The sequence below is a fragment of the Sarcophilus harrisii genome, chromosome X, assembly GCF_902635505.1.
Source record: "Sarcophilus harrisii chromosome X, mSarHar1.11, whole genome shotgun sequence".
Classification (NCBI taxonomy): domain Eukaryota; kingdom Metazoa; phylum Chordata; class Mammalia; order Dasyuromorphia; family Dasyuridae; genus Sarcophilus; species Sarcophilus harrisii.
The window spans coordinates 79,476,323-79,495,404 of NC_045432.1; the positions used below are offsets into that span (position 1 = coordinate 79,476,323).

The following is a 19,082-nucleotide window of genomic DNA, read 5'->3' on the forward strand; positions in this document are numbered from 1 at the left end:
CCCCCCCCCCCCCCTCTGTCTCCTTCCGTTTCCCCCTCCCCTTCCTGCCCTATCCTGCTCTCCCGTCCTCTCCTAACTCCAGAACGGAGAATCTCTGCCTCTGCCTGGGAAAAGAAGGCAAAAGAAGGCGGGCCGGGGGTGCAGGGGTGTGTATGGAGGGAGGGATCCTGAAGGAGCCCAGCGAGAGGGAGGGGCGGGGGAGGGAGGGACAGGGCTGAAGGGGGAGGAGCAGCAGTAATAGGAGCAGCAGCTGGTAGGACGGCAGCGGCAGCGGCAGCGCCAGAGCTAGTCCGGGACCGGGAGCTACAGCTTCGAGACCCCCGCTGCCGTCCAGCGCAACCGGCGAGGCGTGCGTGCGGGATGCTGCGGCTGCGGCCAGCCCGCAGCTAGCCCAGAGCCGCGCCTCGGGCCGCTAGGGGGCGGAGGCCGGCGCCACCAGGTCCGGCTGCCCGTCGGCGCTGCCCGCCGGTCCGGCACCCGGCGCTCCGTCCGCGCATCCGCCTGCCTTAACTCCCGGAGCGCGGCGCGACCGTCGGCGGCCAGCCATGCCCTTCTACAAGCGGCGCGTGGTGCCGACGCGCCTGTGGCCGGCCCGGGCCGCGCTGCCCCTGCCGCTGAGCGAGCTGCGGGACGTGAGCGGCGTGGCGACCCTCAGCTTGCTCCGGCAGCTCGCCGACCTGTGCGGCCATTCCCTGGCCCTGCTCGAGGAGCTCGAGGGCCACCTGCTGGCCTTGAGCCGCCGGACGAGCCGCCTGCAAGAGCGCACCGGCCGCCTGCACCGCCGTCTGCAGCGCTCCGCCGCCCAGGCCACCGGCCCCGAGCCAGGTAAGCGGGCCCCGGACGGCCCAGCCCTCGGAGGTTCGCGGCCTCCTCCGCCCGGAGCCCTGCCCCGGGCCCGAGCGCGCGGCCCGACGCGGCGGGGGACAGGGTCTCCATCGGGACGGGCGCGCTGTGTGCCCTGAGGGGGGAGGGCGCACGGTGGGCTGGCCCGGGGGAGCTCGTGACCCCCCCCCACACACACACACACGTACGGTCCCCACCCCCGCTTTGCTTTGCGGTTCTCGGGTTCCGCCTGCTACTGTCGGACCGGATCGGACGTTCAGGTTTGGACGGTGAGGCCGCCTCCCCCAGCCCCGGGGACATGGCTTCGAATCCTCCCTCTTCCCCCGGCTCTCGGGATCGGCACACGCAGTTGGGTTCCCCAGCCCCTACACCTCAGTTTCCCTTTCTGTGGCACGGCGAGCACGAGGGGGGGGATGGGAGACCCGGAGGCTCTTCTTCCTCAGGGACCCCGCTTTCTTGCCCTCAACGTCCCGTCCTGTGCCAGCGCTCTGGGGACACGATGCCCGGGACAAAATCCAGCCGGGTTGGTCCCTTTTCGTCGGTCTCTCCAGTCTTTGGGGGGGAAACTCCCCGAAGCGGCAAGGACCCCGTGGGCCGGCGCACCCCTCTCCCTGAATCCGAGTCCCCCAAAGAAGGGCAGCCCCCCCCGCAGCCGCTTTGCCCAGAATGGCAGCGCCCCTCGAGCTCCCCGAGTCCTCCCCGTTGCCCGGGCACGCGTCCCTGCTGCAGCATCCTAGACGAGAGGCCCGAACAAGACGAAGGGAGGGCTGCGAGCGGCCCTCCTTCTCCCCCCTCCCGGGGCAGCGGCTCCCTTCGGGGGATTGACTTGAGCAGGGCATTTCAGGACCCGCGGCACTTTCACTGGCTGAACCGGGTGCTGGAGGCAGTCGTCTTCACAGTCAGAAGGCGAACTCTTATCCCTTACAAAAGGAGAAAGCCAGACCCCTAGTGATCAAGGCAGACCAGAAATGGGGGCCAGGGATGAGCCCCCCCCGGGCAAATTTGGGGTCCAGGGAGAATCGGGACAAGGAAGAAGGTTCGCGGGTGGCCCCGTGTCCTTGTTCTACCTCCGCCGCCCTTTGCCCACATCGTTGTTGGACAGTTCCCATTTTCTATAGGCCCCAGTGTCTCGGAAACGGCTCGGGGCCTTTCTCTCCGAAGCTGTCCTTCTTCCTGACTTCCCTGTTCAGTCAAGTACAGCAGTCAGTGACCCACCTGGTATCCTCAATCCCTCCCTCCGGCGCCTCCCTCATATTGGACCAGTTGCCAGATCTTACATAGTCTGTGTCCGTGATACCTCGCCCTCCACCCTTTCTCCCCAGTGCACTTGACCGCCGCTGTGCCTTCGGCTCCTTAACTGCATCTCTTCTAGATTGTTGCACTAGGCTCCTGATTGATTTTTCCTGCCTCCAAGCTTTCCAATCCATTCTCCACATTGTGAGGTCTGACCTCCATGTTCCCCTGCTCACCAAACTCCATTGTCTCCCTCTTGCCTCCAAAATAAACTCCTTTGGTCCGGATGCAAAAGCCTTTCCACTTTGGTTTCAGTTTAGCTTTTGAAAGAGTCCATTTTGTTGTGAACTGAATACTCGTCAATAAATACAAAGAAAGGAGGATTGCTTAGGAAACTGCTGACTTTGTGACGTAGAGATTGTTTTTGAAAATGTGTATTAAGTATATCAAGGAAGCAATGAAAGTGCCTTATTTGGTGCCCATGTTTCTTTGGGTTTTCTTCAGCATATTTTTTTTAATGTTGTATATTGATGGCCTTTCCTTCCCTTGCCTTGCTTTTCCTTCCCTCGCTCTCCTTGGCCTTCCCTTGTTCTCCCTTCCCTTGTCTTTCCATTTGCCATCACTTCCCACTACTTTGACTAGAAGACCTCCCCAGTAACTGAGAAGTAGAGTTGAGACACTCATTGGCCACCCAGTTGAGGATGTGGCCCCCGTCTGCCTGGCTAGTCCATTTTCTCTCTTCCGAGAGGAGGGCGCCATGCTTCTTCATCATTCTTATGGAGTCCTCATTGGTCTCTGGCTTGATCTGAACTCCGAAGGCTCTTAGTTTGGTCTCCTTTCTTTCACTGTGGCCGTCCTGGAAGTTGTCCTCTCGCTTCTGTTCCCTTCACTCTGCAGCAGTTCATGCACAGTCCTTCCCAGGTTGCCCTGGCGTCTTCGTAGTTGCCATTTGTAACAGCACAGGAAGTTCAGTTGAATTCATCTACCAAAATGTATCTTCCAGTCGATAAATGTCCAATTTGTTTCCAGCAACAACAAGTATTGACACACACATCAGTGACGATGCAGATCCTTTCAGTTTTGGACCTCTCTGGGGCATATACCTAATGAGGTCACCAAGCCTTCCTTGCTGGGCTGTTACACACTTTTACACACTCGGTGTTACAACCATCCCAGCTCACTTGCTGTTCCTTGTACACGATATTCCACCTCCCACCCTTTGCCTTTGCATAGGGTGCCCCCCCCCCGCCATGGCTGAAGTGCTCTCTCCTCACCTCAGCCTCTTAGAATCCTTCTTCAAAGCTCCGCTCAAGTGTCCCCACCTCCCCAACCTTATCCTCCCCGGCTGCTACCAGGAATCCTCCACTTTATTTTTGCCTGGTGTATACTTTGTATTCACAGATATGGAACGTTGGGGTGTTTCCTCAGCTTCAAGAAGGTGTGGACAGCTGTCTCCTGTGTATTTTGGACAGCAGACCCATCAGGGCTATTTCATGAAGATATACTTTCTGAACTTGTTATTTCTCAGCCACTTGGGTCTTCACCGATTTTCTTTGTCACTCGAATGGTATCTTCTCTCTCTCGGGATCTCCACTATTCTTTGGTTACAAAATCTCTCCCAGTGCTAGTTGTGGCGGGTGCCCGATCTGGGCCCCATCCCGGTTTTGTGGTGGTGATGGTGGCTGCGTGACTTGGCATATTCAAGGCCATGATCTGCTTTGGCGAGGTGACCTGGCTTAGCTGAAAGACTCAAACTTAGAGTCAGCATGAATGGATCAACAAGCATTTTAATAGCTTTTTATTTACAAATACATACATAGGTAATTTTTCAGCATTGACAGTTGCAAATCCTTTTGTTCCAATTTTTTCCCTCCTTCCCCCCACCCCCTTCCCCAGATGGCAGGTAGACCAATACATGTTAAATATGTTAAAGTATATGGCAAATACAATATAAGTATACATGTCCAAACAGTTGTTTTGCTGTAGAAAAAGAATCAGACTCTGAAAGAGTGTACCATTAGCCTGTGAAGGCAATCAAAAATGCAGGGGGACAAAACTAGAGGGATTGGGAATTCTATGTAGTGGTTCCTAGTCATCTCCCAGAGTTCTTTCCCTGGGTGTGGCTGGTTCAATTCATTACTGCTCTATTGGAACTGATCTGGCTCATCTCATTGTTGATGATGGCCACGTCCATCAGAATTGATCCTCATATAGTATTGTTGTTGAAGTAAATAATGATCTTCTGGTCCTGCTCATTCACTCAGCAAACAACCATTTATTAAATGCCTCTTGTGTACCAGGTATTATGTTAGGGACTAAGGACAAAGAATGAAGCAGTCCCTACCCACAGTGAGCTTCCCTTCTACTAGGAAAGACAATAAATTCATAGAGGAATATCACAGGAATAGAAAGTGAATAAATACAGAGGAGTTAAGCACAAGGCAGTTCAGGGAAAGGACGGTGATCTCTGGGGGAACACCTCTGTCTACACTTTGGCATCCAAAGAAATGGTCAGGTAGCCTCCCTCTTCGCTGTCTGTCTCAGAGCTTGCTCCATGATGGAACATCCCACCACTCTTGTGCAGATTCAATCCACATATGATTGATACCGTGATTCTGCCTTGGAGGAAAGAGTTGGCTCAGTTCTAGATCCGGTTTTTAAATATCTCATGACAAAAGTGCAAAACCCAAGGACCTACTAGACCTACCTATTGATCAACAAGCACTTATTAAGTACCAGCTATTTGCCTTGCACAGTGCTAGGGACTGGGAGTACACAGTTAAAAGTGAAAGTTCTTGCTCTCAAGGAGCTTCCATTCTATCAGAGGAAACAACATACATACACAGGATGTCCCCAAAGTCCCAGTGTGGTTTAACATTTTCATAATTTCAGAAGGATAAGTGCTATACACTTGGGGTTGTTTAGTCATTTTTCAGTCATGTCCCCTTTTCAGTATCCCCATTCTGACTCCTTCTGAGTTTGTTTTTTTTTTTTTTTTTGCAAAAATGCTTGTGTTTTATCATTTCCTTTTCCAGCTCATTTTATGAAGAAGCTGTGGCAAACAGGGTGAAGTGACTTGCCCAGGGTCATATAGCTAGGAAATGTGTGCCAAAGCAGGATTTGAACTCGGGAAGAAGTATTTTCCTACCTTCGGGCCTGGCACTCTATCTACTGCCCCACCTAGCTAGCTGCCCACTACATATTTAAAGAAACCGACATTAAAAGTTATTTTAAGTCCTTTTGCAATTCTGTTAGCTATGTGAACTTTGATCATCGATTTTAAATCGAATTTTCTGGCTGACCTTTCTCGGGCCAGTGGATCGGCAGTGGAGGAGGCCACCTTGCTTGGCCACCTCGGTCCCCTCATTTATCTCCATTAGTCTTTTTCTCGGGGATCGGACCGAGGCTACGCTGTGTGTATCAAAGCCTCCCCTTTGGATGATCTTAAGGGCTGGCACACTTTCAGTGAGCAAAGTTTTCTTTTGACAATTTGAGGAGAGGATCACATTTAGCACAAGGCGATGGGAATGTTGAATTTTAATTTATCAATATGAAAAAAAAATAAATAATTCACCTTTCAAATAGTGTGTTTTATAAGTCCAGAGCACTTCGGCTTCTGAAGTTATTAAAGTGTCAAGCTGATCTAAGAATTCGGGGATGTCCTGTGGAGATGCACACAAAGGCGAAGGTCTTCGCTCTCTCTTCCTTGGTTTTCCCATTGCTGAGCCAATGCTTGGCGACAGTGGAGCGAGCTACCGGTCGGAGGGTTCTCCGTCCTCGCCCATCTTCAGGGTATCTGGATGTGCTATAGATATAGAAAAAGCTTCCAAGGACTCTGCTCACTCTGAGATTTAGGTCCTGAATTTGAATCCTAAGTCTGTTGCTTAAATGCCTGTATGATGTTGCCTCTGAGTGAGCCTCAGTTTCCTCCTCTGGAAAACAAGGGGGTTGGAGGCCTGTTAGCTTAATGTCTGAAATCCTTTGCCAGCGAGGAGATCTTTGGGTGGATCACTTGTATTGTCTAATAGAACCGGAAGGGGAGACGTACCCGAACATCGCAACCTTGGTTCGGGGAGGATGCTGCGTTCTTTCTTGAGGAAGGTTACAGGCAATGAAGGCTGACTGGAAAAAGTCCCTCCTTGTTTCCAGGCCCCGTTTCTTTCTCTATTTTCTGGCTTTGTGGCACCTCTGGCTGCAAACCAGGAAGGACAGCTGGTTTATTTATGTTTCAATCACAGAACGGGCGGCGGGCAGCCTGCCATGAGTCCATGTGCTTCCATTGGTCGCAGCTTCCCAGGGTCTGAACCTGACCCAGTGAAGCTGGAGAATCCTTCCTAGGGGAGGAAGGGAGGAGGCCTTGCTTGGCCTGCTCAAGTAAGCCCGGGGGAGAAGAAGAAGCTTTGTGGGCCTAGGAGAGGCAAGCCCTGGCTTTGTGCTTTTCCTCAGGGTCACTGGGCTGCTGGAGTGGGAGAAGGGAGAAGTTTTTTTTAACCATCAGCTCTCTGATCACTTCCATGGTGTGTTTTAATGTGTTGAGAACAACTTCCCTGGAAATTTGGGTCCCAAAATGTCTGCTGGAAAGTGACTACTTGGGAAACCAGAAACTTAATCTCATTCCTCTTCAGACACACGAGTAACTCAAACCCTCCGAACGTCAGGGTGTCTAAATAGGAAGGAAAGAAGCAAAGTGAAGTTAGGGCTGGTTGGTTTCCTGTCCATTCGACCGGGGGGGGGGGGGGGGGGGGAAGGTATCAGCATTCTCTGGACCATTGCTCTCAGACCTGGAAAGACTTCTTTCAGGCTGTGACCACATCAGGACCAAGTCAGCGCATTCATAAATGTGATTTTGTCTGCCAAATTAATGGAATCAGCAAGGGATTGAATCTGGTGCAGTGTGGACGTAATCTCTATCCACCTATCTCAGTTTTTCTCCTTTTTACTTGATATGATGGTTGAATTTTCTATATTCTATCAGTAGAAACTGTATATAGGGGATCAAGAGTTTATTGATAGTTGTGGGCCAGAAATGGAGTTAGGTTAGAGGTCATAGGGAAGAGCTTGGCAGTGAGGATAAGAGACTACTTTCCCCTCTCCCTGCCTCTTCCTGACTGGGAAAGTAAGCCACTGTCGTCAGCGTTGGTCACATTTGGGAGCGTTCATTTACTCATTCATTTGGTCAGTCAAAAAGTATTTATTAAGTACCAGACACGGGGGACACTCAGAAAAGCAAAAACACGATTTCTGCCCTTGATGAGCTCACATTCTAATAGGAATACAGCGTGCAAAGAACTAGGAAATAGAAGATCTAGATAGCAGACATGGCGAGTGATTGGCAAAGGTCTCTTGCAGAAGGTGGGACTTGAGCTAATTTGGAGAGGAAATCGGGGAAACCAGGAGACAGGTGGAGGACACAGAGAAAAGGTTTTGAGTTGGGAGAGGCAGTGTTGTGTATCCAAGGAACAGCAGAGAGGCCGTAGAATGTGTGAAGGGAACTAAAGGATAAGAAGACTTGAACCATAGGAAGTGGCCAGGTTGTAAAGGGTTTTAATTGTCAGCTAAAGAACTTTATAGACATGGCCCTGCACTTCAGGAAGATCACTTTGACCTCAGTGGTGTGCTTTGTCCATCTCTCGTAGATGTCGTAAGCCTTCAGTTCATCCAAGAGCTTCCTTTGCAGTCACATTGATGGTGTTTATCGTTGGGGAGAGCCTCTCTCCCATCCACACCTAGTTTCTTTTTCTATCCACATGAACTCTTGCCTCTTATCAGCTCTTTTCACGTTCACCCTTCGTTTTCCAGCCAGACAAAATCCCCATGTGCCCAATTTAGCCCGGCCACTCTTCTGCTCACGTTTCAGAGGGTCTGTGTTGCTTAGAGAGTCAAGTTCAGACTTTTTCTTCTTCATGAAATGATTTGAAATTCTAGCAATTGAGGTGACTTCTCTGGCCACAGAAGCAGAGCGGGTCCATGTCTTCTGGGAACACTTCATTGACTCTCAAGTCCCTTACCTAGGCCATTTTAGAAATATAGTAGAATAAGGTAATATATCTCAAGGGAGATCAACTATACTTCTAAAATGATGATCTCCCTTGAGATATCTTACCTTATTCTATACTGAAACTCTCCTGTTACCCTTTTGTCTCCCACTTGTTAAAGATTCTCCCATTGACTCTACATATCAGTAGCTATGTGCCGATCTTCTTTATTAATTCATTTTAGATATCGTCCTATGATTTATTCTTCCGAATCAATATGCTTTGGTTTCCCCAATCCTAAAGAAGACTTCCATTGTCCCTTCTACCCCACCTAGTTTCTGTCCCGTTTCTCTTCTCTTTCCTGATGTGTAGAAAGAGCTTCCTTGTTTGGTATTTCCATTTTTTTGCCACCCACTCTGCCTTCCAGCCTTTTCCAGTTTGACTTTTCGCAAGCCCCGCCCCATTCTTTAACTCAAACTCTTTTCTCCAAGGTCACCAGTGAGCTTTTTTGAAGAATAATATGGTTGCCCACTGTCTCCTAGATGCTTTCTCTTCCCCAGACTTGAAAGTATGACACTCTCCTGTTCTTTCTTCTCTAATTGCTCTTACTGCGTCTCCTTCTTTGACCCCACGGTCTTCCTCCCGACCTCTTCTCCGTCTCACTTGTCAGTTTCCTTCATTCCTGTGCCTTCACCCACCATCTTGGTGAAGACACCTTCCAGTTCTCTCTCTCTCTTGGGCTGCTATCTTCTCTGAACTCTAGATCTACAGCCAGCCAGGAGCCAGTCACTTTGCCTTTACTGGGCCCCAATTTCCCCAATCTGCAAGATGCAGGCATTGGACTAGACGGTCTCTGAGGTCTTTTCTAGCTCTAGATCTAAGATCCTCTAATTTATAATGCCAACGGGGCATCTCTGCATGGATCTTTCACAGGATGTATTGAGTCCCAAACTCTCTGTGTCCACAATGGAGCTCAATATTCCATCCTAAACCTGCTTTTTTGACTTCACCACAATTTCCCTTGTTTCCCACATTCATCACCACGCAGGTAAATTTGTGCATGCCTTCTCCCTAACTCTTATACCCAGCCTCTCTCCTATCTATACCTAGTTTGTTTTTTTTTTCTATCCACATGAACTCTTGCCTCATATCAGCTCTTTTCACTTTCACCCTTCATTTTCCAGCCAGACAAAATCCCCATGTGCCCAATTTGGCCCGGCCGCTCTTCCGCTCACGTTTCAGAGGTTCTGTATTGCTCGGAGAGTCAAGTTCAGACTCTTTTTCCTGCTCTCTTCACCACCAGGTACCACCTGTACACTGCTCCCCATCATGTGTCTATTCTACTTCTCTGTGTATGTGGGATCTCCCATTATGAGGTCAAAGCCTCTTAAGGTCAAGGATCCTTTCTCATCCGAACTTGGTATCTACTCCGGTACTCTTTCCACTTCTGATTTTTGAGAAAAGTTAGTCAACTGAAGGGGCGGTGATCAACTGGGGAATGGCTGATCGAGTCATGGTCAGTAATTGGGATGGAATACCATTGTGCTGTAAGAAATGATCAAGGAAATGATTCCAGAGAAATCTGGGAAGAATCGTATGAGCGAGTCGAACCAGAAGAACAGTTTAAACAAGATTGTAAAGACAAAGAACTTGGAAAGACTTGGGGACTCTGATCAACACAATGACCCGAGTGTTCCCAACGAAATTGGATCAAGAGGGACAGAGAGGCAAGTTGACAGACTGAAGCAAAGAGACAGATATAGATATAAATATACTTATACTGGACATGGCCAAAGGGAGAAATTGTTTTGATCGACAATGTGTGATTGGGATGGACTGGTTTTTTTACCTTCTCGGTGGGTGGGAGGGAATTAGAAACTAAGAGTAGAATAAAATTGAGTTATTAAAAAAGAAAAGTTGGCTGAATTAAATTGAATTTTCAGTAAAAAGCAGCCGGAGCACTAATCCCTGGGGGACACTGCTGACTGTACTTTTTCATCTGAAGAAGGGCTGCTTATCCCCACCCTTTGTTTCCTGTCTCCAAGCCCTGCTTCAGGTCAAACATTCCGCAAATTCAGTGGTGAGTCAGTGGTGTGATTCTCTTCAGCATTCCTCAAGTCCATGAGGCAAAAACTCATTGGGTTTGAGGACCAGACTAAAATGATAGAGACTTAAACAATGAGCACCCATGAGCACGAGCCGCTAATCGCGAGGTCTCTCGATATCTTTGTATTCTCAGGACAGAGCAAGCAGAGTAGGTGGCCTTGGCAGGGAATGAACTCCCCTGTCGCTGAGGTCTTCACTTGAAGGCCGGATGCAAAAGTATAACTAGGGTGGAGCCGTGGGGGATTTATCTCCAGGCGGGACATTTGGAGGCCTCACCCTGCCTGCTTTTGACCCTATTGGTAGCAGCCCTACATCCTAGGGTGGCCTTTCTCTTCCTGGTGTCCTGGGGTACTTCTTTCTTCAGAGGCAGCCATGTCCAGCCACTAAACATGTTCCTCATGTCTCTGACTGGCTGGTCACTCTTTGGAGGTGCTGTAGAGGGGATCCTTAATTGAATAGAACTTAGACTAGACACTGTGGAGGCTCTTCCCAACTGAGAGATTTGTTTCTTTTCTTTTTTTTTTTTTAATAAAGCTTTTTATTTTCACAACATATGCGAGGATAATTTTTCAACATTGACCCTTGCATAGCCTTGTGTTCCAGATTTCCCCTCCTTCCTCCCACCCCCTCTCCTAGATGGCAAGCGATCCAATATATGTTAAACATCTTAAAATATATGTTAAATCCACTATGTATAAACATTTATCTAATTCTCTTGATGCACAAGAAAAATCAGATTTAAAAAAAAGAAAGTAAATGAGTAAGAAAACAAAATGCAAACGAACAACAAAAAGAGTGAGAAGGTTATGTTGTGATCCACTCTCAGTTCCCAGAATCCTCCCTCTGGGTGCAGATGGCTCTCTCTGTCACAAGACCACTGGAACCGGACTCAGTCATCTCATTCCAACTGAGAGATTCCATGAAGCTGTACAAAATACACTCAGTTTTTAGGCGGCCTTATCAGTTCCATCATGGTCAGCACTCATATTTCTATAGGCCTGAAGCCTTTTCTCTACGGGTCTCATCTCTTAGCATAGATTGGTTCCAGTTTTTCCCTACTAGAAAGTGCTGCTCTTATAATCTTGGGAGAGATCGTTATGGTTTTCCCTTTTGATATTGTTTCCTTGGGATCCATAAATGATTTAGAATGTTTTTTCATGTATCGATAGCTTTGATACCTTCTGAAAACTGCCTGTTTATTTCCTCTGACCATTGGTTAATTGGGGAGAAGCTTGGATGGCCAGCAGTTCTTGGAATTGCAGCCCAGGTGACGAAGACACAGTCTTAATGAATCAAGAGTTCGGGTTTGAATGAGTCTCCATATATATGGAGACTCCATACAGTCTTATCTCCATATACACTGTACCCTCAGTCACCTTGGCCTGGCAACTCAAGGATGGCTGCCAGGGAGCAACCGGAGTATTCCAGGCTCTTGTGTGGCATTGGGCCCATCCCTTCCCCTTCCTGGGCCTCGGTGCCCTCTGCAAGCCGAGGAGTTTAGCCTGTGATGGGCCTCTAAGGTCCCTTCCAGAGCTAGGATTCTGAGACTGACATAGGAGCAGCATGGCATCGTGGGCAGAATGCTTGACTTACTGAGTTAGGAAGCACCTGATTTCAATCCAACCTCTGCTCCTTTCTAGCTGTGTGACCACTTTCCTGAGCCTCCGATTTTCATCTGTGAAATGGGGACAATGACGGCATCTCCCTTCCAGGGTTTCTGGAACGAGGTAGCGCATATAAAGCGCTTCAAAGACGTTCTGGCAGACATCATTGTCAATAGGTCCCATCATCCTCTGAGACGTGGCTCCAGGTCCGGTTCCTGTTGCCGTGTGGCCAGTACTGGGCTCCCATGGGGAACAGATGGCCGCTCCCTCCCTCCCCCATCTCGTCCCCATGCTGCTGCTGTTCAGCTTGGCAAACCAGAGCCTTTGGAAGAACCGGAGGCTAGAGGGGAACCCCAGAAAGGGAAGAGAGCAGGCATGCCAGGCTGAAGGAGAGACCGGGCATGCCCAAGCTTTGCTAAGGAGAGTGAGGGCCCCTGATGCCGTGGGCCAGCGCTGCGAGCAGCACTGTGGTCAGCAGCTGGACAGAAGGGCAGCTCGGGGAAGACGGAGCGGTGAGTGAATTTAGGGGGGCAGCGGACCAGAGCCTCCTGTTTGGGGTGTGCCTCAGTGGGCCCAAGGGAAGGCCGCACGCTGAGCATGACGGTCTCTATTGCCTAAGGATCCGGCTTAGCAAGAAGAGGGCGAGAGGACCTCCTTCACTAGCACCTTTAACTAAGGTTAAAGGCTTCGCCTCAGAGACTCAAGGCGCGGTGGTTACTTGGATCCTCTCCCTTCCAAATTGGGCCAAAATGTTTCCCCGCAGAAGACGGGGAGAAGCGGTGGGCTATGGGGAGAGGCGGTGGGCTGCGGGAAGAGGGCCGGCTCTGCAGCCCGGGAACCCGAGTCTGAATCCGAGTTTTGCGAGCCCAGCCCTGTGTCATCTCGGTCAAGTGGCTCAGTCTGAGACTCACTGAGTAAATGAAGCCTTTGGCCTGGCTTTCCAGCATCCGGGTCCCTTCCCGTTCTGATCCTATAAAGCCCGCGATCCAGCCTCACTGCTTGGCCCAGGCCGGCCTGGCTGCAGAGGTGCCCGCCGCGGGCATTTATGCCCCATGGGCCTCTGGAGGCACAGAGCCAAGCCAGAGCCAAGCTGGCGAGGTCCTCGAGGAGCTGCCGTTGGCTGTTGGCTGGGATTCGGGGTGGGAGAAGGAAGGCACCGGAGGGAGCGACAGAGAGGGCCAGGCCCGGAAGCTGACTCCCCAGCAGAGCATTAATCACGTCTGACCCAGAAAAGGCCCGCCAGGCTCTCCCCCCACCCCGGGCAGCCCAGTGGGGCATCCTTAATAGAGAGTGTGAGCTCTCTGCAGAGCCAGGTATCCTACAGGGACGAGAGCTGTGGCTCTGGGCTCCCCTGGGATCAGACCCCCATTCTTCTATTTCTTTCCCACGTAACCTTAGGCCAATCCCTGCCTCTCCCTGGATCTCAGTTTCTCATCTGTAAAATGGGAGAATTAAACTAGATCACCTCGGAGTTCTCTTCCAGCTCTTGATTTAGGGTCCCAAACCCCTGCCCTTCTTTGGGCCTCAGTTTCTCCATCTGTAGCACAATGGGGGTGAGCTCGGAGGTGTGTGTAGCGCCCCTTCTGACTCCTTTGCCTTTCCTCCAGGGCTCTTCTGCGCACCCCTTTGATCTTTGGGGATTCCTTGGGGTCTCTGGAGTGAGCGGCTCAGCTGGCAGGCCTCGAAGGGGAACCGAGGCAAGCCTGTTGACTGAATCAGACTCTTGTTTTCTGAAATCTCATCCGATCGATCAACAAGCTTTATTTATTTTCTTAATAGTATTTTATTTTTGCAAATACATGTAAAGTTCGTTTCCCACATTCATTCTTGCGAGATTTGGAGTTTCAGGGTTTTTTCTCCCCCTCTCCCCAAGACCACAAGCAATCTGAGAGAGGTTACACACATGTACAACCTTTGAAAATATGTTCCAAACTCATCATGTTACATAAGAGGAAAAAACAAAAAACAAAAGGGAAAACATACGAGAAAGAAAAAAGCAAACAAATAAATAAACAAACAAGTCCGCTTCGATCTGCGGCAGTCTCCGTCTCTCTCTCTCTCTCTCTCTGGATGCAGAAGGCATCTTCCACCCCAACTTTACTGGACTTGCCTTGAACCACTGAACTGCTCGGAAGAACTAAGTCCAGCATAGTGGATCATCACACCATGTTGCTATTACTGTGCATAGCGTTCTAGTGCTGAACCAGACTTAAAAGCCTCCGTAAGGGAGTCTTAGTGAGGGCTTCGAAGGGCAAAGGGCAGCTTGGGAAATGGGTCCAGAGTCAGGAGCTGTAGCTTTTTGCTGGGAAGGGAGCCCTCTCCGCCTGGTGTTTGTGGGCGCCATACCAGTCCATGGGAGTCCCGAGCTGTCGCTGATGCTTCCAGGCTTGGCAGAGGAACCCTTGTTGGGGAGGGTTGGAAGTGGGGCCTGTGCTCCAGCGACTGGACCCTTGGCCGGCGCCTACCTCCTCGCTCTCTGTCTCAAGTGGTTATTCAGCTTTCCAGGGATGGCTTTCAAGGGCAAACGTTTTCAGCCATTGGCCCATGTGGCTCATCCATGAACTCGGCTGCCGAGGAATCGGATGGGAGAAGGCTGGCCCCACATCGAGGGCGGGGAAGAGTCCAGCCCTGCCGCCGCCTTCTGAACTCGGGCCCCCGCTGACGTGCCTCGGTGTCTGCTCGGACTCTGAATCTGGTGGCTCAGACGGTGGAAGCTGGCATAGGGGGGAGGGAAAGGGGAGGACAGAGAAGTGCTGGAGGCTTCCTGGGGCTTTTGAGGCCACGGAAAGGGGCTTTCCAGTCACTCTTGCTGCTCAGCCTTCAGTGGGTCCTGCCTGGCTATCCCAGGGGCTCTCCTCTGATGCCCAGGAAAGCCTTCCTTGCTCCTTCCGTCTTGTGGGATGTTGAGTAGATCAAGGAGTCATGGTGAGGCGGGGTGGGGGGGGGGGGATCTGCTACTGTTACTTGTGTAGGTTCTTTCCTCTCTCTGAGCCTCAGTTTCCACCCCTCTAAAATGGGAATAAAGGTTACTTCCTTTCCCCCCAAAAAGGAAGGTTTGGGGAAATGGACGACCATAGGAAATGGGAGTTATTTATCTGTTTATTTTGTTGTTGAGGCAATTGGGGTTAAGTGACTTGCGCAGGGTCACACAGCTGGGAAGGGTTAAGTGTCTGAGGCCACATTTGAACCCAGGTCCTCCTGACTTCAGGGCTGGTGCTCCGTCCGCTGCACCACCTGGCTGCCCCTTGGCAGTTATTTATTAGCTGCTCGCCCGTGGAAAAGAAACGTTAGGATGTGCTAAGAGTTTCTCCCTGGGCCGGCTTCTAGTGGCTGCATCCCGGGGAGGCTGCCCCAAGGGAAACTTGGCCCAGGGCAGGTCTCCTGGGGGGCCCCGCGTCCCAGCAGAAGAATCGCACACCCAGAAGTCTAGACCGTCAGCCGAGGCTACGCCGGAGAGCAGGAGGTGACCGGGACTCCGACACGGGCCCCGGGAGGTGCTGGGGTGGGGGTGGGGGGGCGGCCGCCGCGGGCAGCTCAGCGGCCTTCGGGCCGGAGCGCAGGAGGCGAAGGCGGTGGAGGCCCTGGCCTCCGGGAGCTCGGGCCGAGGCTGCAGGAGAAAGTGCCTCCCTCCATCTGCTGCCTGGGGAGAGCCCCGACCTCGGCGGCCCGCCAGCGCTGCTGGGAAGCTCTGCCTTGTGGCCACCTCTGCGTATCCGCCCCACCCAGCCCAAGAATGTCCCGAAAATACCATCCCCGGGCGGCCCGGGACCACCCTCCCGGAGGCCCGGGGCCTCCCTGCCCTGGGCCAAGTTCCCCCCCCCCCAGAGGAGGCCCCTGGAACTGGCGGAACCGAAATTGGGCCCCGGCTCCCCGGCGTGGTCTCCCACTGGCCTGTTGCCTCCTCCGGGCCAGACGCTCTTCACTGGGGCTCCGGGCCGGTCCTCGGGCTTCCATCGCGCTGGCCGGCCCCGCCACATGGTTAACTCAGAGCACGCTGGTATCCACTCGGCCCTCCGGATCTTTTTCGAGCAGACTAGCTCTCTAAACCTGTCTAAAGAGCTAAAGAAATTAAATTAAGCCACTACCTGCCCTCAGGGGGCATAGAGTTTATCCGAGGGACAGACAGGACACTTTCACCGGCTAACTAATCCCCGGCATTGTGTGGAAGCCCTGGGGGCTTTTATGGGAGGGGAGAGCTGCCTTCCACTGCCGGGAGGAGGGATTGGGCTTTTCTTCTCCATCCTCAGGGGCAGGATGAGGAGCGGCGGGGGCGGGGCTGCCCCTCCGGCCACTTCTGCCTTTCTCTGAATACTCTGGCGGTAGTTACTTCCCCAGGAGGTGAGGGTGGCCTTCCTCCCGTGCCTCGGGAGTTTTTAGAAGAAGGGTTTTGGTTTTATCCTTGTATCCCCCAGTGCCTTGCACGTAGTAGGTGTTTAATAAATGTTTGTCAAAGGGACGAGTTCTGTGTTAGGATGGAGGCAACGAGGGACGGCCACAGCTCAGAGGGACCAGAGATAAGCAAGAAAAAGAAAATCGCATTTGGATTTGGGAGAGCCTTGAATGCCGGGCAAAGAAGCGGGATGTGTAGATGGCGGACAGTATTCGGAGCCCCTGGAGAGTTTTGAGCGGGAGAATGGTGGGAGCCCGACTTCTCGGGGCTGTGATTATGATGGGATTACGTGGTGTGAGGGGCTGGTTGGATTCAAGTTGGAAGGAAGGTAGAAGCCTCCATGTTGGGAGGCTCGGCTGCAGGAGGAAGGGGGAAGCGGGGTACCTGGGAGCCGCGGGCGTTGGGGAAACTGAGGCAGAGAAGCCAGAAGTGTGGGGCTTTGCAGAGGTCTTTCGGCACTCATGCCAAACGTCTGGCTCCACAGTGGAGGCCTGGGGACCAGGGAGCTCATCCCTGGAGCGGAGCCTCTCTTCCCCTCAGCCTGGGGCCTTCCCCTCGGACCCGGGGCCTCCATCTTCCCCTCGGGACTTGCTCCTTGCTTTTCTCCCCCCGCCCCCCCCCCCCCCACTCCGTGACTCATTGGGCCAGGCCTGTAACTGCAAATTCTGGAACAGTGTCTCTGACTGTGAAGAGGCCGGGGGAGCTCCTGCCGAAGGTTTCTTGGCAAAGGCCGTGACCTCTGCCCCCCTCCCCCCCAGCCCTCTGTGCCTCCTCTCCGCTGCAGTTTACACTCTAAAGATGTGTAGGGCCAGCCCAGAAAAGGCCGGCCGGGCCTCTGTTCTGGGCTGCCAGGCGGCCGAGCATCAGGAGCTCACGCCTTTTCTTCCCTTTCGCTGCCCATTGGGCCACAACGGCTGCCCCTTTGGCGAGGTTCTCAGGGCCCTCACCAGAGCTGAGCCCATCTGGGGCCTAAACAATAGCCTTGGGGGTCAGCTCCACTGGGAGTACCATTTCCATTTTACAGATGTGAAGACTGAGGCTTGGAGAGGGAATAAGGCTTGCCCGGCCACACGGTCTGTAGCTCCCTAACGTGGCCAGCCTGGAGCTGGGGGACACTGAGAACCCCCTCCCCATGAATTGTCTTTTGGGCCTCTGCAGGGATCAGCCCCTCAGAGGCCCAGAGAAACCTGGCCAGATGTTGAAGACGGAAAGCCGGATGGGAAGCTGGCCCCGAGGGCTTTCTACCCACAAATCCTGGCGAGTGAGGGAATTCCAGGAGCCAGGGAGGGATGGGAACTAGCCGTGGGTGGGAGTGAGAGCATTCCAGGCCCAGGAGATGTCACGCCCCAGAGAAGGGCTTTAGATACTAATGGTGGGGGGGGGGGGGCATTCATGGGTGGGGTCAGTGAGTGGGTTTGCAGTTTTGTCCGATTCTCCTCGACCCCGCTCAGGGTTTTCTTGGCAAAGATACTGGAGAGGGTTTGCTTCTCCGGCTCATTTTACAGATGAGGAAACTGAGGCAGACACGGTCAAGTGACTTGCCCAGGATCACACGGCTACTCAGTGTCCGAGGCCAGCTTTGAACTCATCCTCCCGACTCCAGACCTGGTACTCGCTGTCCCTTCTAGAGACCATAGGGAGCCACTAAATCCTCTGGAGCAAAGGACTGAGGCGGTCAGAGCGGGGATTTCTAGATCTATATGTATGTGTCAATTAGGCAGCAGCACGAGGATGACGGGAAATCGGTGGAGGGCACGCGAATCTGTCTTTTCTAGAGCCGTTGGGGACTCTGGGGATCTAGAACTTAGCCTTCCGCCGTCCTTGGGCGAACGCTCCGAGGAAGTCTTGTCCCCCCTCCCCCTCTGCCCCTTCCCATGCTGCCTCGGGCCTGCAGAAAGCAGGAGTCAGAGCTCTGTGGGTGGGAAGTAAAACTGAGCGCTGGGCCCATCTGCAACTCATTTCCCCCCAAGCCACACAGCCTTAGGGGCGGGGCGGGGGAAGGCGGCCGGGGTGCCCCTGGAGGCTTTGGCTTCTCCCCCAGACTGCCCTGGGAGGCTGCTCTGATAGGCTGCCGCTTCTCCCCGGCCCGGGCTCACTCTGCCGCTGGGGGCTTGGAGCACAAAGGGGGCAGGGATGGGAAGGGAAGGCCTGGGGTACTGCCCTGTGGCCAGGCCCGGGGGTCCCTGGCGCGGGTTTGGCTCAGCCAGTGCACGGCCTTCTCCCAGGGGCTTCTGGGGGTGCGCTGGCGGTACCGGGCCTCCCTGGCCAGCTCTTCCCACTCTGTCTGTCTGGTGTCAGGATGTAGGAAGCCCGGGGCGCCCCAGCCCAAGCCTGCAGGCCTTTAGCAAGGGTCTGCTAAGTGCGTGCCCCCCCCAGGCCTTATGTCCTTCCTCTCAGTCATGGGCACAAGCCTGCTGCCAGGCGCCAGGTGCCCCTTTTCTTGGCCTTCCACATGGGAGGGAGGCAAAGCATGAGGACGTTGGGGGGGAGGGCACTTCGAGTCCTTCCCCACCTCCCAGGGCCTTCACAGGTTAAACGCTGTGGGAAAGAAGGGAGCCAGAGCAGGAAAAGACGAATGGAGGTTTTTTTCCCATTCTCAAGAATGGGGATCCTTCTGTGCCCCCACGGGTGGAAGCAGACTCAAATCAAACCACAGGGGGAAAGGCTGACTTGGCTTGAGTGGAAGTGACTTGTCTAAGGTCTCATAAGTAAGAAATGAGTAAGGGTGAGTCGGAGCCTCAGTGGAAGGCAGATTGGGCTCCCCGAGGGTGCCCCCCCCCTGCTCATGCCGCTCAAGTCCACCTCTCCCTCCTGGCCTGGGGTCTCCCCCCTGCTCCTCTCCATCTCCTAGGAGGCCCCCGTCCGGGCCTCCCTCCCGGGAAGCGTCTCCCGGGCTCCCCAGATGCTCTCGCAGCTCCCGTTAACCTTTGT

The 19,082-nt window shown here is 52.9% G+C and overlaps 1 protein-coding gene across 1 annotated transcript in view; it reads left to right on the top strand.

The window, feature by feature from the left end:
- Nucleotides 1-230: 230 nt before the first annotated feature.
- Nucleotides 231-19,082, top strand: part of NHSL2 (NHS like 2) — a 170,792-nt gene continuing 151,940 nt past the window's right edge. The window contains exon 1 of the mRNA XM_031944618.1: nt 231-825. Coding sequence (XP_031800478.1) covers nt 546-825 — 280 coding nt within the window. The 5' untranslated portion in view covers nt 231-545. The remainder of the gene's footprint in view (nt 826-19,082) is intronic.